Genomic DNA, 26,369 nt, shown 5'->3' with positions numbered 1-26,369 from the left:
ATTAGTCTCCAGGAGATGGCAGCCGAGGCACACCGCGTTCCCCGCGCTGGACCAGTGTTAGAGGCGACGCGCTCAGGCCTTCTGTGCGGACCCAGAAGGAAGGTCAGGCCCAGGGGCCCGAAAGGAAGAAGCAGCAGCTGAGGATGGGCGCCCAGGACGAGGATCGCGCGCTGCATTGCGCTCGCCGGGGCTAAGGTTACTGGGAGACGTTGGTTTTAAGTATTTCAGCCATCCACAATGATTATTTTTAATAAAATTTTTATTTTGGAATAATTTTAGATTCACAGAAGAGGTGCAGAGATAATACAGGGAATCCTCATGTACTCCAGTACAGTTTCCCCAAGCGCTAACATCCTAACATCAGCAGGGTACATTTGTCAAAACTAGGGCACCAACATTGAGAGATTGCTACTAGCTGAACTACAGATTTCATTTGGATTTCACTAGTTTTTTAAGTTAATGTTAAAGTTAAAAAATAAGTATTTTTTAAATAGCAGAAAAAGGGGATTTAGTTTTACAATGGTAATTTATGAACCATCAAAATGATCTTTTTGAGACAGGGTCTTGCTGTGTTGCCCAGGTTGGAGTGCAGTGGTGTGATCTTGGCTCACTGCAGTCTCAACCTCCTGGGCTCAAGCAATCCTCCCACCTCAGCTCCTGAGTAGCTGGGACCATAGGTTTGCACCCCCATGCCCGGCTAAAATTTTGATCAAAATGATATTCTTGAGAAACTTCTTATTTATCAATATCATATCACCTTTATAAAGATTTTTTTCATTTAATGATGGATACAAAATATATAATGATAACAAGTATCATGGATATTGCAAGTGATCAAGAATTATAAGGCATTCAGTTGAATAGCATAGCTCTTCTGAAATGTAAATGAAAGTCACATGAGACAAAATGTTAACATGGTAAAAATAAAACACGTTATTCTCTCCAGCTGTACAGATATGACAGGATCATTAGAATGCATTATTTCAAGATCTATTTACTTATATTCAAATATGAAAAAGATTTAGACTACAAACTCATTTTTGTGAAAATTGTGCTTTTCCATCTCATAGTACATTTTTCACACTGTAAGATGGCCTTGTTTGTTGAGAGATACGCGGGATTTAGGGAGAGCATAATCTTCCATAAAAAAGAATGCTGTTGGTTTTATTGTGCCTGATGAAGAAGAGGAATGGGTGATTTGCATTGAATTCGATGGATGGGACTCTAATTCGTGACTCTATCTCACTCCCAGTGCCAGCTGCGGCTTCAGTACCTTGTTCATTTATTTCCACAAAAGCCTTATGGAAAACATTGGATAAAAATAGGTTTCTCGCTGAAGACATTCCTGAGAAATCAGCTTTGCTCTGGCTGAAAGCATCACTCATCCCCATACTGCTCAGGGTTGACTTGAGATCATAACTGTCTTCCAGCTTGAACTTGGGAAGGTGTAGCTGCACTTCATACAACTCCATCATGTCTGCACTGGTCCACTCATTCAGCTTCTCATAGGTGATGTCCTTTTCCAGCTGCCCATTTGGAACCAAGAAAGAAAGAATTAGTAATTCCAAACTGGAATGAAAAACAGTAGTTGAGAGAGCTCCCTAGGAATTACATAGATGAATTATGATCACTCCCATTACTCAGGGTGACAACACACACACATCTGGATATCCTTTGGTTATATAATGTTGACCTTCAAAATCTTTGTTCTGCAGATTAATTGCTATCCAGATATAGGAGAATTACAGTTTAATTCAAAATGGAAGTACTTCTGCTATAGTATACAAGACATCAACTATACACTCAAATACATCAATATAAATATACATTTAGATGTTATCTATACAAAGCATATACTCTAGTGCAAGTTGTAAGCCAAGGCACAAGAAAACCTGTTTGTCAACATGAGAGACAGCTCTTTGAAAACAAAATTTGGAATAAAATAACATGTCTATAATCAAAACAACGTGAGATTAATAATTATCAACTAAGTCAAAAAAGAAAGAAAAGATAAGAAAATCCCCCAAATCTCAAAAGTAATTATTTTATATTGAGTTTAAGGATGCTTTCCCTCTTCTTTATATTTTGAATTTTTAAAATAATAAATATATGTGTGTATATACTACATATGTATATATGTATATATTTGCTTTTTTAAATGACATATTTGTTTTAATGCACGTGCATTTTCTAAACTGAAGTTTTGGCTGTCAATGGCATACCTGTAAACCATTTACATTAATAACATGACAATACCTTCAGCTCAGGAAATTGCACTTCTAGGTTTTTATCTTGAAAGACCTGACTCTAATGGTTATTTGTCCACACTGGTTTTATTTTTACTATTCTCTCCAGTTTCACAAATGTTATGACATAATTTGCAAATATTTTCTACATACTAGTAGGATCATGGAAACTTACAAGTATTAAGAGTCTGACACATGTGAAAAATTAGACATGGTGCAAAGAAAGACAAGCCATCTGTTGCATGAGACTCATGTTCCGTTTAGGCATGCAAATTGCTCAGAAGCATGGTCTAACCAAAGTTGTGTCCAGATTAATAGAAATTTGGCTGGTAAACAGCTTAAATAATTCTTGAAGACAGTATTGATACAGACTTTTTCTCCTGAAGGTTGTTTACTTGATAAAAATGTTCAAAAAATAAGTTTTGGAAGACAGCTTGATGTGTGTGTATACTAATGCAAATGATTAAGATATTAATCTCAAATTACATAGGTCCTACCAGAGGGAAACCTAGACTGATTGAAAGATGGTTATGATCAATCCACACAGTTCTGTGACTGACAAGGTATATTTGTACCTGCTGTACATGTGGCTCTGTGTGTGATGACCCTGGGCTGGAGCTGTCTATGCCTTGCTTAGCCTTTCTGAGGAACAGTAGTATTAACTTTATAGAGTGTTGTAAAGTTTAATAATATTGTGAAGGTAAAGTGCCTAGGACTCAAGATACATTGGTGACTTTTCTCTTTATAGGAATTAAATAATAGGGAGACCATTCTTCCTGAGGACAATTGGGAGAAACCTTGGCCAACCAGTTCTTTTAGTAAACACTGGAAACACCCTCACATCGGACACACTGATGTTATTTACCTGTACCAGCCCATTAATGTCTTCTGGCAGTAGGATAAGCAGGCTGAGGTCACGGCTTTTGTAGTAGAGTTGAAGGCCCACTGCTTGTGGCTTTTCTATGTGAAAAATTTGAAGCTTTTTTTTCATAAACATCATTTGCACTGGTTTGCTTGTAGTCTAAAACAAAAAGGTAACAAGGTCATTGAAGAAGTATTCCACTAACTCCTTGATTCTCTACCATCATTGGCTCCCAGTTGGTGAAATTGGTGATCCTCTGCTAAATGCTGAATAAAGTTATCCAGACCTTCCTTTATGGAAATATCTATCCCACTGAAAAGTATCACCAATAGCAGATATGTGAGTTTCTAACACGACTGTGGTATCCCCTATAAATCACAGCAACATGTATTAAATCAAACTCTTAATATATGTTCTTGTGTAAATTATGGAAATGCCAATAATTCAGAAACTGAGTAAAGCATATTTTACATGAAAATATTTGAGGAAGTATTTTAGTATTATAAAAGCTGACATTCACTAAGAGAATGCAAAGACAAGCAATAGATGAGCAGAAAATATATGCAAAACAACTACTTATAAGAGACAATAATAAAAACTCAACAAATAATACAAAACTCAACAATAATAAAACAAACAAGTCAGTTTTTTTTTTAAATGGGCAAAAGATCTAAGAAACACCTCACCAGGAAGAGATACAACACATGAAAAATACTCAGTCATATGTCATTAGGAGATTGCAAATTGCACAAGGCTATTAGAACGGCTAAAATATGAAACACTGACAACACCAAATGCTGATAAAGATATGGAGCAACAGGAACTGTCATTTACTGCTAGTGGGAATGCACAGTGACACAGTCACTTTGGAAAACAGTTAGTTGGGCAGTTTCTTACTAAGTTAACCTAGTCTCATCATACGATACAGCAATTGTGCTCCTACGTATTTACTCAAATGTGTTAAAAACAGTGTCCACAGGAAAACTTGCCCACAGTGTAGTGTTTATAGCAGATTTATTTATTATTGCCAAAAAATTGAAAGGAACTAAGATGTGCTTCAATAGGTAAATGGATGACAAACCGTGGTACAATTGTACCATGAAATATTATTCAGCAATAAAACAAAAAGATCTACGAAGCCCTGGAAAGACATGGAGGAACCTTAAATTCATAGTGAATGGAGCCATCCTGAAAACACTACGTGCTGTATGATTCCAACTATGTGACATTCCAGAAAAACCAAAACTGTGCAATCAAAGATCAGTTGTTGTCAGGAATTTAGGGGGAATGGATGAACAGGTGAAGCACAGGGCACTTTTAGGGCAGTGAAACTATTCAGAATGCTATTGTAATGGCGGCTACATGACACTGGGCATTTTCAAAACCCATAGAACTGTACGACGTCAAGAGTGGACACATATGTAAACTATAGATTTTAGTTAATAATGATGTATCAATATTAGATCATTAATTAAAACAAATTTGCCACACTAATGCAAGATATTAATAGTAAGGGAAACTGTGTGTGTTGAAGGGGGGACATATGAGAGCCCTGTACTTTCTGCATATTTTTTTCTGTAAACCTAAAAATTCTCTAAAAAATAAGCTAATTTAAAAATAAGACCAACTGCCAAATAAAAGCAAAACAAACACCCCTGCAACTTAGATGTTGTAGACATATGTTACTTTTCCATTCTATGTGTGGAACTGTCAATCACAAAGCCCCACCATATGCTAAGGTGGTGGCCATATGACCAGGGCTGTTTACTGGGTGTACTCCAGCATACTGTGGTTGTTTCCAGAGAGAGCCCATGAATGGCCCCAGCCAGAGCCCTCCTTGTGATCACTGTTTTAGAGCTAATGGCAAACATTTTCTCTGTCTACTAGAGTTGTGAAGCTTGAAGGCTGAATATGAGGCAACCATATTCCCTGATCATAATTAGAGAATGAGAGTAGCAACTAGAGAGAAAAAGAGAAAGAGACAGCATGAGAATGAACTGGGATTATGTGTTGAGACTCTAAATACCCCCAATCACTCACTCCTGGACTTCCCAGTTTTTTTCTTACCTAAGCTAATTCCAATGCAATTCCCATTTTGCCAGAGCTAGTTTGGAATACTTTTCTATCACTTGCAACTGAAAATTTCCAGTGAATATACAAACCCAGGTAACTATCCAGCTCACTTCTTGTTAACCTATTGGATTATGTGTTCAGTTCCTTCCCCATCCTCACCCCACTGATTGAGAAATGCCTATTGCACACATTCATTACAGCCATAGTTACACAGCAGCACTGTTTGTGGCCTATCCCTAGACTAAACAACTGTAACAAACCGTGGTCCACTAGTTCCTTTCCTAGGAATTTGGAATGGGATTTTCCAACTGGTCTCTAGAATGGAGAAGGTCCTATGGGTAGCTATGTTCCGTGATTGTGAATGGGGAAGCAGAGAAAGTTAGACATCCACCTGAGAGAAGAATTATGGTAGAAACAGAGTTGGAAAAAATATAGGAAAAAATCCTGACAACATTTTAGTCCTTGTTTCCAATCAGGTCCCAAGGCCCAGCCGCACTGCAGCCCATTCATGAGAGTCAGATCTATAACCTTACATTAGTCTCCCTTTTTATTGCTTTTATTATGTAAGGGTAAGAATTTGGTAGAAGTTAGTACTGGTTTAGCAAGGCAGGTACAGAACTTACAGTGAGGACTCTTAGGTTCTTGTTCTGGACTGCTTCTAACTCAGGCTTGCCTCCAGTCACTTGGCTACACTGTATTTTTCTCACCTAGGAAATAAATGTGAAAACTACCCTACCCAGCTCACATGGGTAGCAAGGACTGAGTGATTGTATATTCAGAGAAGAACAAGGACAGGGGAATTTCATTGAATTCCCCATGGAACTGGAGGCTTTTAGCCCAGCCATCACTTCCCTAGTAAGAGCCATAGTTCACAAGAACATATAATCTAAAAGAAGAGTAAATTTATAAAAGAATCACTTTTACAATGCCATGTGAAAATCCAAACTGATCTTTATAAGGTTCCTACCTCATTTATTCTAAAAGGCTTTTCTGTGGTGTTTTGCACTAAGAATTGATGTTCCCAGATTCCTTTAAAGTACAGGGCGTTCACCAGAATCATCCTGGTTGTGGAATCCACAGAGTCATCAGGTAAGAGATTCTGGATTTTACCTGTAAGAACAAAAGGCAGGTTGCAAATGACTTGTAGAAATATGTCTATTTTAACTAAAGACAACCAGGCTTCTATTTTTTCTGGAACTATACAAGTTTCCTTTAAAAGTCCTGGTTTTTGATTTTCCAGAAATGGACAAGTACTATTCCTGTCCAGAATAGCTGCTGTGAATAAAGAGAGAAACGCTGAAGAAATAATATGCTGAATGGTCAGTAAACATTATTCCACATAAGGTACAAATTCACAGTTTAATTATAAAAAGTTCCCTCTAATATGAGTTCATTTGTACCCCTATTTTGAGGGGACTGAAATGCTTCCTTCTTTTTCACTTCCGTTTGTAGCCACAAGCGGTAAGCTGTTCTGATTAACATCTGAAAGGTTGTGCCAATGTTTTCCTGTTGCCCAAAATACTGCTGTGTGCAATTGCTTCGACCAGATTGTTGTAGTTACAACTTAAACTGATATTTGACTATCAACCCCGAATACATTCTCTCCAAACTCTCTACTAAAGCATCTTGAAATATTTATAAAAATATGTCGAATATAAATCTCTCAAATCAAGTATTATAGGTTTGTTCTAGAGGCACATGTTTGATAACTGAGGTAGATAGAACTGGATTGAGAACCTCGTGGCCAACCCAGTTTCACTCTGCAACAGTCATTGCTTCCGGATCCTCTCAGCAAATGGGGCTAGAAAATGTACATATTATACACACATCTGTATCTATTTTTACATCTATCTATTGAATTATCTTTCTGCATATATATTGAAGAGTAGGGGGTCATATTGGTACTTTCAATTCCAATCTAATAACACAGGGTTCATTGTAGCCTGTTTAATAAAATAAGTCAAGAACTACTTTTAAACACATTTTCTAAAGTCCAATTTAAGTTGCTAGTTTCTTTATTTTCCTATGTTTTATAACTAGAATGATGTTGGGAAAACCTTGACATAAAATTCTCTTATTTTCCATATTTCCTTTTTACTCATGGTTGTTTTAAGAAGAATGCTAGGTGTCCAACTGAGATAATCATTTAGACAGTTTCAGTAAAAGCCATAATTATGTGGAAAATTAAGGAATTTTAGTTGGTTTTTTTTTCTAAAGTTAAATATATCCAGTTATATTTTTTAATATAACTTTTGTATTTTTTATATTTATATTTATATTTATTTTTATATTTTTAATATAATGTTTTCTTTTTTTAAAGAAATCTAATGAAGTACTAAGCCATCCATTAGTGATATTTAACCCAACAATGAAACAGGGGAGTTAGAACAGTGTTCCCAAGGTGCTAGGAACTCCCAAGAAAAACTGGAAGCTTCCCATGCCCAGAAGGCAAGTTATAAACACAGCACATCAATGTCAGCCCAACAGTCACCATAGACAAGGTATTGTGATCTGTATTATAAACTAAGACTGGTAAAATGGGATCCTCACTCAAAAAGACACACAGAAAACCAAAAGTATTAAACAGTTAAGAAAATCCACCCTATGAGAGAGAAGCACCAACATCAACACGTACTAACAGGAAACAGAATTAATACAACAAAAAGACTTAAAAATAAGCAAAATTTACAAATGCAGAGAAAGCTGATTGATTTCACTAATGAAAAAGGAATAACCAATAACCATAAGTCTCGAAGGGAAAAGAAATAATTGTCAAAGCTGAACATACATAACTGTGGAATAAAACTCTTGAATAGATTGACTGAACAGTTGAATGAACACAGCTGGAGAAAAACAATGAGCTGGAAAAGGATAACAGAAGGGCAAAGAGATGAAAAGTAAATATAAATGGAAAATCAAAACAGATAGGATAGATTGGGAAATTTCAAATTTGTTTATTGGAAGTACTGAAGGCAAGAAGGGACAGAATGAAAAGAAGAAAATCATGAAATAAATAATATACACAATTTCCTTTACCTGAAGACCTTTGTATTTAGATTTAAAATGATTGCCAGCAAAATTATAAAGTAAATAAATAAAAATAAAAAGACCCCTGCCTAGAACATAATGTTGAAACCTCAGAACACCAAAAAGAAAGAAAAATATTCTAAAATCTTCTAGGGAAGGTTCAGGGTGCAGGTGTGTTGTTTTTATTAATGATACTGGATGCTGCTGTCTAAAGGAAAAATGAAGACCTTGGAGAAGACCTGTTGAATTCTCGAGGAAAGAAGTTTCTTTGAGATGATTCAGGTAGAACCTAGTCATGCCAAACACCCTAGCAACTTTCCCTTAAGGACACATGGAACTCTGCCTCGACAAAGTCTAAGTTCCTGAATAGCTAATTAATTCCTTATTTTATTTGATGTTGAATGCTTCCAAATAGCAGATATTTGTGTCCAAAATAGAAAATACAGAAGGATTACAGCTTTCTCCCTCTCTGGACAATTCTATTTCTGAGGAATAGAATGAGGAGGGTCAGCTGGGGGAATGAAATCATGGGATGTGGCAAACAAGGCTCAGTGAAAGATTCAGACTGTGTCCACCATGAGCTTATTTTTTGGTGCCTCTCATTTGACCAGTGGTATGATAACAGAGAATTTTTTAAACTGTGAATGTCCCATACCGTGGCCATATAGTACTATAATCAGTAGTCTGCCCTTTCTTCCATAAAGTAAAAGATTATTTGCTCAGTTCTTCTTCAAAACTGAAACTTCTAGACTTACGCTGCCTAATATGGTGGCCACTAGATGCATGTGGCTACTTAAATTTAAATTAATTGAAACGAAATAAAGTTGAAAATTCAGTTCCTCAGTCACATTAGCCGCAATTCAAATCACCTATGGTCACATGGGAATAGAAGCTACTTCACTGGACAGTGCAGATTTACGGCACATTTCCATCTTCATAGGAAGATCTTCTGGACAGCTCTGTAATCCAGACACCTGGATCTTGTCATGTACCTTGAGTGCATCAGTCTAAGCTGGGGAAGCAAGGCAAGGATCAAGTCCTAAGAGACGTGCTTATGTGGCATCAGACAACAGCTATCTTCTTGGCTCTAAAAGACTTTGCTGGGATGCAAAACTAGCAGATTAGTTGCCCCAGCCTTCCTATCTGTAGGATCACCACCTGACTTCCAAACAACATAACAGTCGCCAGGCTAGGAATCTAAGACCTAACATTTTGTCCAACTCCAGCACTATTCTTACTCCTACTCCTGCTATGTTGAATTTGTGTTGCAGGTCACAACATACTTTTGCCTATGCAATCAAATGTGGTCTCACACAAGTTGCAAAAGCACAAGTACTTAGTAAATGCTAGCTAATCTATAATTCTAAACAAAACAAACTTATTTTCAGATGAATGCAAATGAGGATGGAAGTTAAGTACCATGGTCACTCTTGCTTCACCACGGCTTTTGAGTCACGGGTTCAATGTAAAAGGAATTGAGCACTTAGGGCTGCCAGTGTTATCAATTCATTCCAATAAATGTTAATGTTCTGAACAACTGCTATGAGCAGGCCTGTTATGTGTGACTAAAGCTGAAGGCAGAGTTATCGCACATGGAGTCCTTGAGTCTAGCAGAGGACGCAGATGTATAAGCAGTTAGCTTTGATAACAGTGTGGTAAGTGTCAAAGTAAAGGTTTGCACAAATGTCATGGGAGCAAAGAGGAGGATGTTTAGCCTGAATGAAGCCCTGAGAAGTTATTCGGGGTCAGAGGAGGGGTTGGGGTGGCAGGGCAGGGAAAGGTATTTCAGATAGAAGAAATAGCATGAGTACAGGGCCATTAAGTAGCACAGGGAGTTCGTGACACTCTGACATATAGAATCCCTGAAATATAAATTTTAATCCAGGGAGTGACAAGAGTTGAAGTGGAGAGACAAGCAAGGCTCCACAGGCACATTGGGCCTTATGTGTCTGATTAGGGGCTTTGTGCTGATCCCGCAGGTCATGGGGCAGCATGAATCAGTTTTGCGTAGAGGGGTGACATGGCCTATCTGGTCTAATTTATATTTTAGGCAGGTAATTTGGGTGGTAAATGGAGGTTAGATTTGAAGGGAACAAGATTAGAGGCAAATTATTGCATCTGTGCAGATACAAGATAGCAAAGAAAGAAAGACTGTGGAGAAAGGGATTTGAAAGGAAGTGTGAACTCTGAGAAACACTTAAGAGGAAGCAAAGGAAAGGGGAGAATTTAGAATATCTCTCAGATTACTGTTCTGGGCAAGTGTGTGGTTGGTGTACCCATTCACCAAGATGCAGAATACATGAGGAAGACAAGGTCTGGGAAAACCATTTTAAATGTGATTTCAGGTATGTTGAATTTGAAATGCATGGGACGCTTGACAATTATGTCTAGCAGGTGTTTGTTATGAGTCCTGAAGTTCAGGGGAGAAGACTGCGAAATATTCCATGTGCTTAGACACAAAGCAAAGGCACCATCATTAATATTCATTAATGACAAATGATAAATTAATCTTCATTAAGTCATGAATGATGAATTAATCTTCATTGATGATGATGCCTTTGTATTTCTTCCTACGATATAATAGAATATCAGTTGAAATGTTGATTTAAAAGGCAGCATGATGTGTAGAAATCAGTTCAGACTTTGGAACTAAGCTGACATATTTGAAATCCTATTTCTGAAACTTTAAACTGTGTAATCATAGATAATTTCTCTAAAATCTCAGCTTCCTTATTTCTAAAATAAGGATAATAATAAAAGACTGTTAAATTGCCTGGGAGAATCCGTCTACTATTTCCTTTTAGAAATAAAACCCTGAAATTTAGGTGACAAGTGGCAACCCAGCTGAAAACTCCATTTCGCAGGTCTTTCTTCCAGCAAGTATAGTGACTGGAATGTGGTTGGTCACTCTTGCCTGGAATTAGGGGCTTTTTGATCCTAAAACTAGGAAAGTCACAGGCAAACCAGAAGGTATTGGTCACCCTAGCAGAAAGTATGCCATGAACTACGTTTAGGCCAGTGGAATATGAGTGGAATTGACGTGTGAAACTTCTAGGGCATCCCCTTAAAGACAAGTTAGCTTTTGTTGAAATTTCTTTTCCCCACTTCCTGCTGCTAGTACAACTGGCTATTGTAAGAACCATCTTGCACCTAGAGATGGAAGCCATGTATTGAGGATGGCAGCGCTGAACACCAGCCTGGATCTCTGGATGGCCTTGGGAGACAGAATGCTCTCTCTAACCTAGGATGCCTAACTACCTTTGAACTATTATTTGAGAGAAAGACAAACTTGTGTCTTATTAAGCCACTATATTTTGGGTCTCTTCTTTAGAGTAGTTTAATCCATACTCTAACTGATACTTGAACATGAACTTATTTTGAAAAGTATTTAAGATTCTGTAGCACATTTAATGCCACATTTCTGTAGATATTTTTCATTAAAAACCATGCATGCAGCAGTATTTTCAATTTCCTTTTTGCATTTTTCTGCTTGTTACCCTTGGACTCTTCTTTGAAATTAGTGGGAGATGATAATTTTCTTGTCTATTTGGTAAAGTGATGACTTGACCTATGTGTTTTAAATAACACTTATTACTAGGCAGTGAATCCAAAAATTATGTACATGAATAGAAATAATGTTCTGAATATTTACAATGTGCCCACACTTCTATTTAAGGAATATACATACTTACACATGACACAAACTAAAATAAATACAAGGATGTTTGGGAAAAGCATGCTGCCAAGCCCCTTGGTGAAAGCTTACCCTCGGTCTGTCTTTCAACCCAAGAGTTGATCTCCTTTCTGATTTGGTCAGAAGCTTCCACAAAGTTAACAGACTGAGGCTCTGCACCAAAATATGTTTTCATGTCTTCTAAATATTTCTGGAAGACATAGATAAAATCCTCTTTTGTAGAGTTTGTTCAAAACTGAGAAATCAAATCTATTTAGATTATCAAAAGAACTAGGTAGGCGGGCAATTGCACACTCCCACATCATCACTCCATTTCCTCTTTCCTGACTCCCAGTTTTGGTCAAAAACTAAATACCTCCCTCTCCAAACTTAGCAGGGCACTGGCTAGCTATGCAAAGCTCCAGCTGTGGAAGGAAGTACTGATGCCCACATTTTGGGGGCTTCCACATCCTCTTCCTTTCTATTTTTATCCATGCCTTGAAATGAGGCTAGAATGGAAAGGGACTACAAATAAAAAGAGTGACCCCAGTGGCCAAGAGGTATTGAGCATTGTACTTGACTTTCTATGGTAGGGATGCAACCAAAGTGAGGCTTGTGATACTAGTAGCTTCCTTCTGTGGATTCTAAACATCAAGAACTTTGTAGAGGGCCCGTGAAGAAAATGATATTCTGCCATGAAAATGGATTTGTAAGCAGAGTCGAATGTTATATTAGGCATTCTGAGGAAAAAAAAAGAAATGAGGCCTCTAACTCCTCCTGGTCCTCTGATGTTCACGCAGTGGCAGTCATCACATGTAGGCTATGACTGAGGTTGCTCTTATGGGGGCACCAGCCTTGGGAACATAACTTATTCTTCAAGACCATGTAGTATTCCTTCAATTTGCTTACTTTATGGAGGGCTTATAGGGAGTAAAAAGTGGTGAGTTAATTCTGTTGCCAGGAAGTGGCTTGAAGATTATGAAGTCTAAATTCTGTGGAATTTAAAATCTAGTAAAAAGAAAACTTAAATATTTATGAGGGACCACTGCCTGTCTTAACTCAGGGCTTGTGGACATATAAAAATATGTTTATCTCTATCTCTGTGTCCCTCTTGTTTCCAAGTGCCCACTGAGTCAGTCATTTCTCCTACTTCTGAATTAAACCGGAGTCCATGAGCCTACGAGAAAGGAAACTGTCTTTAAGATTCCATTTGGCTGGTTTTATATCTTTAGTAGTAACAAAGCTCAAGTCCTGAACTCCCCAGAATTCACTAGATTTGAACAAGGATAGCATTGCTTGAAATCACAAGGTAGCTTTATTTTATCTTATTGCTATTCTTCTACCCTATCTAATTTCCTTACTCTTTGCCCACTGGACACGTGGGTCATCCTGCCCAAGGAGATGATGGACAAAGAAGTAAATTATTGACCTTGGTTGTCATGTGACCCTCTTAACTGAGGGCAGAGTCATCATGGTCTACATTGGTGGGGATTTCAACCATTAGCAAAGAGAAGTTGATATTATTTCATGTTTCATGTTCCTAAAGTCTGTAAAGTCTTGATGTGAAAACTGCTTACTTCTCTCATCCCAAGATCAGTTTTGCTCCCAAGTAGACAGTCTCCAGCCAAGTCTCCATATGTATTTGTAGGCCATTCTCAGGGGTTACCTCTTTATTCTAGACAGAAATATCTGAGTGCTAGATCTGGTTTGATACTTGTTATTGGTTTCCTTTACCACTAGACACTGGTTGGTTGGTCTAATTGATTGTTTACAGGGAAGTACTGACCACATTAAGATTGTCCCTGATATTTGAACATGAACTTATTTTCAAAAGTATTTAAGATTCTATAGCACATTTAATGCCACATTTCTGTTATTAGTAGATATTTTTCCTTAAGAACCATGCATGCAGCAATATTTTCAATTTCTTTTTTGCATTTTTCTGCTTTTTACCCTTGGACTCTTCTTTGAAATTAGTGGGAGATGATAATTTTCTTATCTATTTGGTAAAGTGATGGCTTGACCTATGTGTTTTAGATAAGATTTATTACTCGGCATATTACTCAGCAGTGAATCTAAAAATTATGTACATGAATAGAAATGTACTCTCTACATTTATTTGTATAGAAAGAAATATACAGGTTTACTGATAGGTCTCACATTGCTTTCTTTTCCATTAGCTTAAAATAAGACATTTGCACTTACATTGTGAAATGGATACGTTTTCTCACCATATATCGCATTGGCTGTTTTAAGTAGGTAGTCATCGTTGGGCTTGAGGATTTCTGAGATAAGCGTATGGAAATCAGAGTGTATTTCTTCCGAGTTGCTCGAGTTGAATTCCTTTAAAATAGAAGGAATTCGTCAAATAAAAATGTTGAACAGGAGTTACGTACATGTTAGCAAACTAAAGCTAAATAAAATTATTTGGTAAATTGCAAACAAAAGTTGAAAATGATCCTAAAGTGGATAAAAATGTTTTCTTTAGTGTTAGTACAAAAGAATGAAATGTTATTGAGGCCATAATTTTCTTCACATTTAGTTTGCAAAAGCAAGCAAGAAAAAATTTGAAACTAGAGAAATTTTAAAAGAGATTAAAAGGGTGTGGGGACAAGAGATCTTTCAAAAAGTGTAGACATTTTGTATTCCGAAAAAAAAGTTTCTGTAACTTTAATATATGTTTCTAAGAAAAGTTACCTGATAAAAGTTGCTTAAATTATCACTAAAATACATGTGCTAAAAGTACTTTGTCCTTAATTATCAAATGTGTATTAAAGGATAAGATATACCATTTTCCTTTTTTTTTCGCTTTCAGGGCTGGATTTGACTCCCTGGTCTCTGTTAAATTGAAGCACCTGTAATTTCAATAAAAAGACAAATGAATAGACTGCAGAGAATTAATCATATAAATTACACATCATCTGTAAATACAAGTCAGTCATTCCTATAATTGCAGAACATATAATTAATTTAAAAAGGGGCTCTGACTTAACTTAAAAAATGTGTTTAATAAATAAGTCAAGAGCTGCTTTTAAACACATTTTCTAAAGTCCAATTTAAGTTGCTAGTCTCTTTATTTTCCTATGTTTTATAACTAGAATGATGTTGGGAAAACCTTGACATAAAATTCTCTTATTTTCCATATTTCCTTTTTACTCATGGTTGTTTTAAGAAGAATGCTAGGTGTCCAACTGAGATAATCATTTAGACAGTTTCAGTAAAAGCCATAATTATGTGGAAAATTAAGGAATTTTGCTTGTTTTTTTTTTTTCTAGTTAAATGCTCAGTTCCTGTTGTCTACTACCACTTGACATATATAGGCACAATGTTTGTGTTCACCCCAGCATTTCATTGGAAAGTTAACAGGAAAGACGTAGATATCCTTCTTTCCTTGGAATTGTACAACAGTAGAACAGAAGGAAATACTTTTATCTCCCATGTCCTGGACCCGGCTGACAATAAAAAATACAGTATATTGCATCAAGGGTTGCATTGACCCATGGTAACAAAACAAGGGCCACCTGCCTAAAAGGGGTACACAGCTAATTCATGAGGCTCATTTGCAACTGGAAGTGTTAACATCTGAAACAAGGACAAGCAACATCCAGCAATATATTTACATGACATAGACTCACACTGGAATCCACTTAAGATTGTCTATCACATTAATTATTAAGACTTTTGAGCTAATGAACCAATCATTAACAGGTTGTGAACAAGGATTTTGTTGTTGCTGTTGTACTTTTTAAACTACCTGATATCTTGTGAACCACAAGAGTAAGGATGATATCCCAAGTCCAGACTAATAGAGCATGTGTCCTGCCCATATCCTTCAGAATTACCAGCTGTGTTCATATCCATACTTTGCAAGGAAGTCACCTTCTTGGGTGAAAATTCTGTCATTTGGCATTTTGATTTTGCAAGATTTATGGCCAAGTTTACTCTTTCTGTTTTTATTTTTATTTAAAAACACATTTATATATACATATTGTTGCATATATGTATATGCATTCATATATATTTTTACACATATAGCTATTTTGCTATCTATGGCTATATATATATATTTATATAAACACAATGTTTTGAGGATGCTTATTGCAAAAATAGTTCTGTGTACAATAGTATTATGTTGTTATTTTAATGATCTTAATGGGCTCCATTCAGATAACCAGGACTCCATTCAGATAACCAGGGACTAAACAAAGAGAGACTCAAACAAAGCGTGAGAAACAGAATTCTTCTATTTTTCTTTTTTGTGTCTCCAAGAAAATCTTTACGTGATTATAAAGATGCTGAATAATTATGTTATTTAAAGTTTGACCGATTACTTTTTGAAATAATATCATCAAAATAAAATTGGTTTTGGTGTTGAACAAAAATTGATAACTTCATCCTTTCTCTGTTTTATTTTGCTAAAGGACACAGGTTCTCAAATGGTTTTCCCAGCAACAATTTGAAAACTGATTCCCTTTACCAGGATTTGTTTTATGGCATAGAATTTTTTAATGTCTGTCTTGTTTTAGAGAATGCTATTTTGAAATTTAAATTATTGAGTTGTCAAGAGAAAACTGAAGTTAAAAGGCAATGAAAGCACTTAGTTTACAAGAAACAGAAGATGGTTGACCTCTTCCACTCACCTGGCCCATTTGAGCTGCAGTGGTGCCTTTTGTGCCCAAATATACCATGGCCAAGGAAGTTGAGATGCTCCAGGAAGAAAAGAAAATATTTTTACCCTGAGCAGATTCAGCTAGCTTTTTGCTCAACTCCAAGGCAAACTGGTTGATTGATGTTGCTAGAGTGTCCATTGAGGAAACCTAAGAAAAATACAGCAAAAGTTAGACAGCTTATGAATATTTCTTTCCACTTCACCTTTGAAAAAATACGTATTCATATTTGCACACATATCCATATATGTAGTCATAAGAGCTGAATAGACTTTAGCAAAATTCTAGTCTGATATTAGTATTTTATATATTAAAACACTGAAGTTTAGAGAATTTAAGGGAATTGTCTCAAATTTTAGTGCTAGAATAAATGGATTCTGGTTAGTTAAAAGCTGAGTCCCATAACATAGTTTTTGTGACTCTTTTGACATTTTTCACACCACTAGTTTTGTTTCCATGTGTTTGTCTCTATTTTTTCCATCTCCAGCATAAGCTTCTTGAGAGCAATATATTCTTCTTACGCTGCTTCATGCACCCAACAGCACCTAGCTAAGGATTTTGCACAAAATGGGTGCTTATAAATTTTTATTACTCATTTACAATATTCATGGTTTGGGCTGTAACTACCATTTTTAATTTATGTAAACATGGAATCATGCACAATTAATTGGAAAATGCTTGTAGAGAAGTTGAGAAGTTAAGACTGTTTGTCTTTATTCTCACTCATTTGAGACCCTCTGAAACTGGTCTTCTGTAACAAGAGTACTCAGGTTTCCTCATCTTTTTTGATATTATACTCAGCATTTAAATGTCATCTCTAATGGAAGCAACCAAACAGCTGGCCAGCCTACCACACCTGCATGTACCTGGCCTGAAAATGACAGGTGCCCCAATCCACAGCAAATGTGCACCACCTCCACTCCATCACAAACACTCACAGCCTAGACCACTGAGGCAACTGCAGACATCTTTGATGATGATTACAACTGAGGATACTGCATAGATATTATGCTACTGAGTCCACCCTAAACCAAAGCCAACATACCATACCCAACCGATACAACAATATTTTAATTTAAAAGCCTTTTAAAACTAGGTTTCTATAGTTAATTCCATCTATTTTGATTTTATGGCAAAATAATTTCTTAAATAGGTTAAATGATTTAACCAAGTGCTAAGAGAATCTGTTACTGCTAGACCAGCCTTACAAGAAATCCTTAAGGAAGTTTTAAACATAGAAACAAAAGAATGATACCTGTTACTTAAGTACATAGTGCACACACTTTATAAAGCAACCACTCAATAGAAACCACAAAGCAACCAGCTAATAACTTCATAATAGGATTGACACCTCACGTATCAATATTAACCTTGAATGTAAATGGGCTAAACACCCTATGTAAAAAACACAGAGTGTCAAGTTGGGTTATAAAACAAGACCCATTAATCTGCTGTCTTTAAGAGACCCATCTCACATGTAATAACACCCATAGGCTTAAAGTAAATGGTTGGAGGAAGAGCTATCACACAAATTGAAAACAAAATAGAGCAGTGGGTGCTATTCTTATATCAGATGCAACAGGCTTTAAGCCAACAAAAGTAAAAAGTGACAAAGAAGGGTATTATATAATGGCAAAGGGTTCAATTCAACAAGAAGACTTTACTAAATGTATATGCACCCAACATTGGAGCTCCCAGATTCATAAGACAAGTACTCTTCAACCTACAAAAAGACTTAGATAGACACACGATAATAGTGGGGGACTTTAACACCCCATTGACAGCATTAGACAGATCATTGAGTCAGAAAACTAACAAAGAAAAACTTGAGCAACTGGACTTATTAATAAACATCTACAAAATACTCCCACCATCAACCACAGAATATACATTCTTCTCATCTGCATATGGATATACTACAGGATTGATCACATGCTCAGCCATAAAGCAAGTCTCAACAAATTTTTTAAAACTGAATCCAGTAGCACATCAAAAAGTTAATTTACCACCATCAAGTAGGCTTTGTTCCTGGAGTACTATATTGGTTCAACATACACAAGTCAATAAATGTGATTCACCACACACTTAAAAACAAAAAACATCTGATCATCTCAATAGAGGTGGAGAAAGCTTTCAATAAAATCCAATATCCATTCATGATAAAAACCCTCAACAAACTAGGTGTTGAAGGAATATACCTCAAAATAATAATATACCAACTATACTCTCAGACCACAGTGCAATAAAAATAGAAATCAATGCCAAGAAGATTTCTCAAAACCACAGAATTACTTGGAAATTAAACAACTTGCTACTGAATTACTTTTTGGTAAACAATGAAATTATGGCAGAAATCAACATCTTTGAAATAGACACAGAGACATAGCATACCAAAGTCTCTAAGATGCAGCAAAAAGCAGTGTTAGGTGGAAAGTTTATAGCACTAAATGCCTACCTTAAAAAGTTAGAAATATTTCATATTGATTATCAAACATCAGACCTAGACAAACTAGAGAATAGAAAGAAAAACAAATTAACCCTAAAGCTTCCAAAAGAAAAAATCATAAGTAAAATCAGAACAAAACTGAATGAAATCGAGACCCAAAAATCCATACAAAGAATCAACAAAACAAAAAGTTGGTTTGTTGAAAGTATAAACATGATTGATAGACTGCAGGCTAGATTAACAAAGAAAAAAAGAGGAGATATAAATAAGCACAATCAGAAATAACAAAAGTGACATTACAACAGATCCCACAGAAATGCAAATGATCCTCAGAGACTACTATGACTACTGGTATGCACATAAACTAGAAAATCTAGAGAAAATGAATAAATTCCTGAAAACACACAACCTCTCAAAATTGAATTAGGAAAATATTGAGACCCTGAACAGATCACTAACAGATCACTAAGTTTCAAAATTGAATCAATGATAAAATCCTACCAACAAAAAAATGCCCCGGAACAAGTAGATTCACAGCTGAATTCTACCGGGTGTACAAAGACAAGCTGACATCAATCCTGATGAAATAATTTCAAAAAATTGAAGAGGAGGGACTCCTCTCTAACTCATTCTACAAAGCCAGCATCATCCTGATACCAAAACCTGGCAAAGACACAACAGAAGAAACCTATAGGCAAATATCTGTGATGAGCGTAGATGCCAAAATGCTCAACAAAATCCTAGCAAACTGAATCCAGTAGTATATAAAAAAGTTAATTTACCACCATCAAGTAGGCTTTGTTCCTGGAGTACTATATTGGTTCAACATACACAAGTCAATAAATGTGATTCACCACACAATTAAAAACAAAAAACATCCGATCATCTCAATAGAGGTGGAGAAAGCTTTCAATAAAATCCAATATCCATTCATGATAAAAACCCTCAACAAACTAGGTGTTGAAGGAATATACCTCAAAATAATAAGAGCTATCTGTAACAAACCCACAGCCAATATCATACTGAGCAGGCAAAAGCTGGAAGCATTCCCCTTGAGAACTGGAACAAGACAAGGATGTCTACTCTTACCACTCCTATTCAACACAGTACTAGAAGTCCTGGCCAGAGCAATGAGACAAAGAAAGACATAAAAGGCACCCAAATAGGAAAAGAGGAAGTCAAACTATCTCTCTTCATTGATAATGTAATTCTCTACTTACAAAACCCTAAAGACTCCACCAAAAGCCTCCTGGAACCAAAAAATGGCTTCAGTAAAGTTTCAGAACACAAAACCAATGCACAAAAATCAGTAGCATTTCTATACACCAGTAACATTCAAACAGGGAGCCAACTCAAGACTACAATTCCATTTACGATAGTCAAAAATAAATAAATAAATAAATAAAATACCCAGGAATACACCTGATGAAGAAATGGAAAGATCTCTACAAAGTGAGCTAAAAAAACACTGCTAAAAAAATCATAAATAATACAAACAAATGGAAAAACATTCCACACTCATGGACGGGAAAAATCAATATTGTTAAAATGACCATACTGCCCAAGGCAAACCTCAGATTAAATACTATTTCTGTCAAACTACCAACATCATTTTTTCCGCAGAATTGGAAAAAACTATTCTAAATTTCATATGGACCCAGAAAAGAGCCCCAATATCCAAAGCAGCCCTAAGAAAAAAAGAACAAAGCTGGAAGCATCACATTACCCAACTTCAAACTATACTGTAAGCCTACAGTAACCAAAACAGCCTGATGCTGGCACAAAAACAGACACACAGGCCAATGGAACAGAATAGAGAACCCAGAAATAAAGCTGCACACCTACAGACATCTTATCTTTAACAAAGTAAACAAAAACAAGCAATTGGGAAAGGACTCTCTATTCAATAAATGGTGCTGGGATAGTTGGTTAACCATATCCAGAAAAATGAAAGTAGACCCCACTTTTCAACATGTACAAAAATAAACTAAAGATGGACTAAAGACTTGAATGTCAGATCTCAGACTATCAGAACCCTAGAAAAAAAATCTAGGAAACACCATTTTGAATATCAGTGTTGGGGGAAGTATTCATGACTAAGTCTTCAAAAGCAATTACAACAAAAAACAAAGTGGGACCTAATTAAACTGAAGAGCTTCTGCACAGTAAAATAAACTATCAACAGAGTAAACAGACAACTACAGAATGGAAGAAAATATTTGCAAACTATTCCACTGAAGAAAGTGTAATATCCATTATTTATAAGAAACTTAATTCAACAAGCAAAAAACACCCCATTAAAAAATGCCAAAGGACATGAACAGATACTTCTCAAAAGAAGACATACAAGTGGGCAACAAACATGAAAAAATGCTCAACATCGTTAATCATTAGAGAAGTGCAAGTCAAAACCATAATGAATACTACCTCATATATGTCAGAATGGCTATTATTAAGAAGTCAAAAAACAAGGGACGCTGGTGAGGCTGTGGAGAAAAGGGTACACTGTTGATGGAAATGTAAATTAGATCAGCCACTATGGAAAGGAGTTTGGAGATTTCCCAAGGAACTTAGAACTACTCTTCAAATCAGCAATTCCATCACTGGGTATACATTAAAAAGAAAATAAATCATTCTACCAAAGAGACACACACATATGTGTTCATCACAGCACTATTCGCAATAGCAAAGACATGAAATCAACCTAGGTGCCCATTAGTGTTGGATTGGATAATGCACAGATGGTACCTACACACCATGGAATACTGTGCAACCAAAAGAAGGAATTGAATCATGTACCTTTCTGCAACTTGGATGCCCTAGAGGCTGTTATCCTAAGCAAATTACGACAGTAACAAAATACCACATGTTCTCACTTATAAGTGGGAGATAAACATTGGGTACTCATAGACATAAAGATGGCAAAAATAGACACTGGGGACTACTAGAGTGGGGAGGCAGAGGAAGGAGAAAAGATTGAAAAACTAACTCTTGGGTACTATGCTCACTACCTAGGTGATGGAATCAATCAAACCTCAACCTCAACATCACACTTTATACCCTTCTAACAAACCTGCATATGTACCCTCTGAGTCAAAAATAAAAACTGAAATTATTTAAAAAATAAAATAATTCCAATTATTAGGCCTAGGAAATCTCATTAATGCCAAGGTTGTGTAGAGTTAGGCCTTGCATGCACATCACCTGGCCTTCTGAGAAACCTAGAATGAGAGCTTTGGAAGACATTAGGAATTCTCTATACTCAAATAACTTAATCATGAGAGAGATGTGTAGACAAAGTTTTGGTTTCATCATGACTCGGAGTTAATAGTGATACTGTGGGAATCCCTCCTAGCCATAAACTTACACTTACCCAAACAGCTTCCCTGCCTCTAAATCATGCCCTAAGTGTGGCTCCTGCCTACTCCAAAAGCTTATGATAATCCCAGGCTGACATGATTTGATTAAACAGTAAACAAAAAAGACTGTAGTTCTGTAGTAATTCTACACTCGCATAAAATATTGAATATTTGCCTGTGACTGTTTCTTCCTCAACAGATCAAATGTCATCTTCAAAATAACTCTATACTTCCTTTAAGGCTCTTATTCATTCAACTAACATTTTGTTACCTGCATACAGTATATATCAAGCTTTGTATTTTTAAAACTCATGAATTAAATTCACATGGAAAGCGTTTGGTTCTTGGCCAAACCACACTCTTCATGAAGTGGGGAGAAAGTACCATTTTAGAGGCTGGGGTTTTTCTACCTCAGTTTATGGTTATTCTAGTGTTTATTTACTTGTAATGTGTTCCTGAAAACAATAATTCTCTATTATAAAAGCTAATTTCTCATGTAAACTTAATATTTAGTTGTATTCATCTTCATTAATTCCCTTATTAATATCATTATTTATATATCAGATGTTACCCAGAACATACAAGAGAAACAATTCTTTGTTTTCTTTTTTTAAAGAAATCTAATGAAGTACTAAGCCATCCATTAGTGATATTTAACCCAACAATGAAAAATACTTTCTGAAGGGTGTAGAATTGTGAGATGAAATTTTACAGGAAATAATTATTCCATACAAATGTTGGACAATTATATTTTCAGAGAAGACTGCAAATGTGTAGGTCAGAAGTCTACCATGTCATTTTCAAAATTAATTGCTCTTTTGCAGTTTTCAAGATCTGTAAACTGATCATCTATGAGCTTAACCTGTAGACAGGCTCGGAGGAGAAGCCAAAGAGAATGAAAAAAGCAAGAAAAAGATAGTGTCATTCATCAAAATGTCTCATCATAGACATTTCATCATCACATGCCCCTAGCATATCAGAGTTGGAAAGACCCTTGGAATCTCCCTAACCCAGTTCCCCCGTTTTGTCTGCTAAGAAACTGAAGCTGAGAGAGGCTGATTGAGCAAAGGACGCACAGCAGAGTCAAAACTGCAACTTCGTTCTCTTGACTCTGAATACACAGTTGCTTTTGCTATTGTATCTCATTGTGTTTAAGATTTTAGTGGCTAAAGAGAGAGATTATGTGATGGAGAACCATCAGGAGGAGAAAGAAGATCTGGAGAGTGGGGAGAAGGATTCTTGTCCCGTTTTCCAGGAGACACTCCCTAAGGCCTCTTGCCTTTCTGATGACAATGATAATATTACCTCCTCATGGAGTTGTGCGTATCAGAGAATGACAGCTTCCCTCAATCCCCAGCACCTCTCTATTCACCTAAGGCCTTTTTTAGAGATAGGTAATAGTTTGGGGTGGTTTATGAAGAGCGCCTAGTGTAATGTGGGGGATTCGGAACATTGGTTATTCCACAGAAGAGAAGAAAGCTAATGGCCCATGAAATAGTGGCCAGGAGAGGAGAGTGGGGTTTTGGGTTTGAGGGGGAACAGTTAAAGAGTCAAACCATGAGTTCCATATATTAATGACTGGGATCCAAATTCAGGGTGCCAAGCTCACATTTGCTAAAAGGTTGAAGGGTTTTGGCTCAACTGTCCTGAGAGAATATCCTATTTCTCTCTGCCTATGTTGACAGATACAGAAAAGTGACTGGAGGAAACTCCACTCCTCATTTCACAATGCCAGGTAAAACAGGGAGCAAATTCCACTCCACGATTCCTAGAAAAACAATTTCTCTAACTTTTTTGGAGAATGAATGTTCTTTCTCCCGTATCCCTCTTTCTAGTACAAACTTCAAACCAGCTTAGGTTACTCTATGACTTATACAGAAAAATTCTTAAGGGATTGGGCCTTATCTATTATTTCTGGACTTTTTTTGGGAGAAGGGGTCTTCATTATTTGTTACTTAGCTAAGCACTTCAACCAAGAAAAAAAACATAAATAAAATCATCACCCAAAGAAATATTTACAATACCTGGTTTTCTTCCACTGGAGCAGAATTGGCAATTTGCTCCTGTAATAAGAGATTGTGGCTGAAGAGTTGGGAAACTTTTAACTGAAGAAATTAAAAAAAAAAAAAAGTTAGCACCTCCCTGTTCTTAGCTCCACCCTTTGATTCAGTTTCACAAGCATGTATACTCTTTCTTTCAGGCTTATTTTAGCCAGAAGTTTCAATAAAAAGAGACAGTTAAGGATTTGCCTGAATTATGTAATTACTCACACTTTCCATCTCTGTACACATGTAGAGACCTGGATTCTGACAAATTATAACTCATCCTTTCTTGGCTTAATCCTTTCTCTAGTCTGCCAACAGAGAATATTTGGCATGGTTTTCCCTGGTAGTACTTTTTTTTTTATAAAACAAAAATAGAAAGCTTCAAATTAGTGGAATAATAATGATCAATGAAATTGAAAATATTACTGAATTATTTATTTATTTTTGTTGTGTTTGTTTTGTTTTTTCTAGAAATAGGGTCTCACTCTGTCACCCAGGCTGAAGTGCAGTGGTGCAATCATATTTCTAACTCCTGGGATCAACTGATCCTCCCACCTCTGGCCTCTCAAAGTGCTGGGATTTCAGGCATGACCCATCATGCCTGGCCTTTATTCTCTCAGTTATTATGTGAAAGGCACCCCGGAAGATTTTCTGTTCTCGTTTGTAGCATTGGTGTAGAACCCAGAGCATAACTCGAATGAGTGGGTTTTCTGCTCTCCCCACTAGCAGGGGCAAGGGTTTTGGATCAAAATTTTAGATACCATTATTGGGTCGGATGTTAGTTCATCATTTTCTGGTTCTCTTTTATTTTTCCCTAGGAATGCTTTTTCACTCCTTATTTATTACAAAAGAAAAATAACAGGCCATTTGTTTCATTTGCATGTGTATGGAGGAAGGGGTAGGGAGGTCATGGGGAGAGGGATTGGAACAGGAGGACATCTCCAGGAGGGATTAAGAGAAAGAAGGAGCCTCTCTATTTATAAAGTATTTGGTATATTTTTCTTCACATAGTTCCTGTTTTTCTCTTCACAGAGGCACACTTATTTTCTGGCAAGATGGCTCAGAGTTTAATATTTGAATGTTGATGTGGAACCCAGGGCAGAATGTTACTCTGGATTTCACTAGGGAATGAGACGTGTGCTGGAAAGTTCCATGATGCCTGCCCAACTTTGCACTGAGCAGATATGATTATCCAAGTATGCCTCCAGGACTACTGTTAGACAAAAGCCTCATATAGAGCCTCCAGAAAGAAGGACTGCTCACCTTGACTGACAGCAGTCCACCACAGTGACTTGGGCGCAATACCGCACAGCATGAAGACTTCCTTGTGTTGCTTGTGTTATAGTAAAGGCATCAATGAAGATTTTGCGGATTTGTGCAACAAATGGTTTCATCTTCCTTAAAGTCAAATATTGAGCCGGGCGCGGTGGCTCACGCCTGTAATCCCAGCACTTTGGGAGGCCGAGGCGGGCGGATCACAAGGTCAGGAGATCGAGACCACGGTGAAACCCTGTCTCTACTAAAAATACAAAAAATTAGCCGGGCGCGGTGGCGGGCACCTGTAGTCCCAGCTACTCAGGAGGCTGAGGCAGGAGAATGGCGTGAACCTGGGAGGCGGAGCTTGCAGTGAGCAGAGATCGCGCCACTGCACTCCAGCCTGGGTGACAGAGCGAGACTCCGTCTCAAAACAAAAACAAAAACAAAAACAAAACAAAACAAAAAGTCAAAGATTAAGTTTTATTCATTTATTCCCTCAAAACCTTTTCCAGATTTCTTCCTCACTTCTTGATTAAACCCCCTATGTATTAGGCCATTCTTGCATTGCTGTAAGGAAATGCCCGAGACTGACTAATTTATAAAGCAAAGAGGTTTAGCTGGCTCACAGTTCTGCAGGCTGTACAGGAAACACAGTGATGGCATCTACTCAGCTTCTGGGGAGGCCTCAGGAAGCTTACAATCATGGCAAAAGGC

The 26,369-nt window shown here is 36.8% G+C and overlaps 1 protein-coding gene across 3 annotated transcripts; it reads right to left on the bottom strand.

Annotated features, from left to right (window-relative positions):
* Nucleotides 1-233: 233 nt before the first annotated feature.
* Nucleotides 234-24,459, bottom strand: SERPINB10 (serpin family B member 10). 3 transcript variants are annotated; one of them, XM_009192874.4, is made up of 8 exons: nucleotides 24,378-24,459; nucleotides 16,522-16,698; nucleotides 14,671-14,736; nucleotides 14,087-14,224; nucleotides 11,975-12,092; nucleotides 6,149-6,291; nucleotides 3,112-3,267; nucleotides 234-1,526 (listed from the first exon to the last, which is right to left on the bottom strand). In XM_009192874.4, the coding sequence occupies exons 2-8, from the start codon at nucleotides 16,687-16,689 to the stop codon at nucleotides 1,122-1,124; spliced, it is 1,194 nt and encodes a 397-aa protein (XP_009191138.2). In that variant the 5' UTR covers nucleotides 16,690-16,698; nucleotides 24,378-24,459; the 3' UTR covers nucleotides 234-1,121.
* Nucleotides 24,460-26,369: the final 1,910 nt, after the last annotated feature.

This window comes from Papio anubis, chromosome 19, assembly GCF_008728515.1.
Source record: "Papio anubis isolate 15944 chromosome 19, Panubis1.0, whole genome shotgun sequence".
NCBI lineage: Eukaryota > Metazoa > Chordata > Mammalia > Primates > Cercopithecidae > Papio > Papio anubis.
The sequence above is the reverse complement of the archived record's forward strand: the minus strand, read 5'-3'. Positions and strand labels throughout refer to the sequence as shown.

Excerpts from the sequence above, each read along its gene's own strand:
- SERPINB10 (XM_009192874.4), bottom strand. The coding sequence starts at position 16,689 with ATGGACACTCTAGCAACATCAATCAACCAGTTTGCCTTGGAGTTGAGC. Across the intron at positions 14,737-16,521 it reads CTGCAGCTCAAATGGGCCAG|GTGCTTCAATTTAACAGAGA; the intron begins GTGAGTGGAAGA and ends TTGAAATTACAG. Across the intron at positions 3,268-6,148 it reads AGCCTTTTAGAATAAATGAG|ACTACAAGCAAACCAGTGCA; the intron begins GTAGGAACCTTA and ends TTTTTGTTTTAG.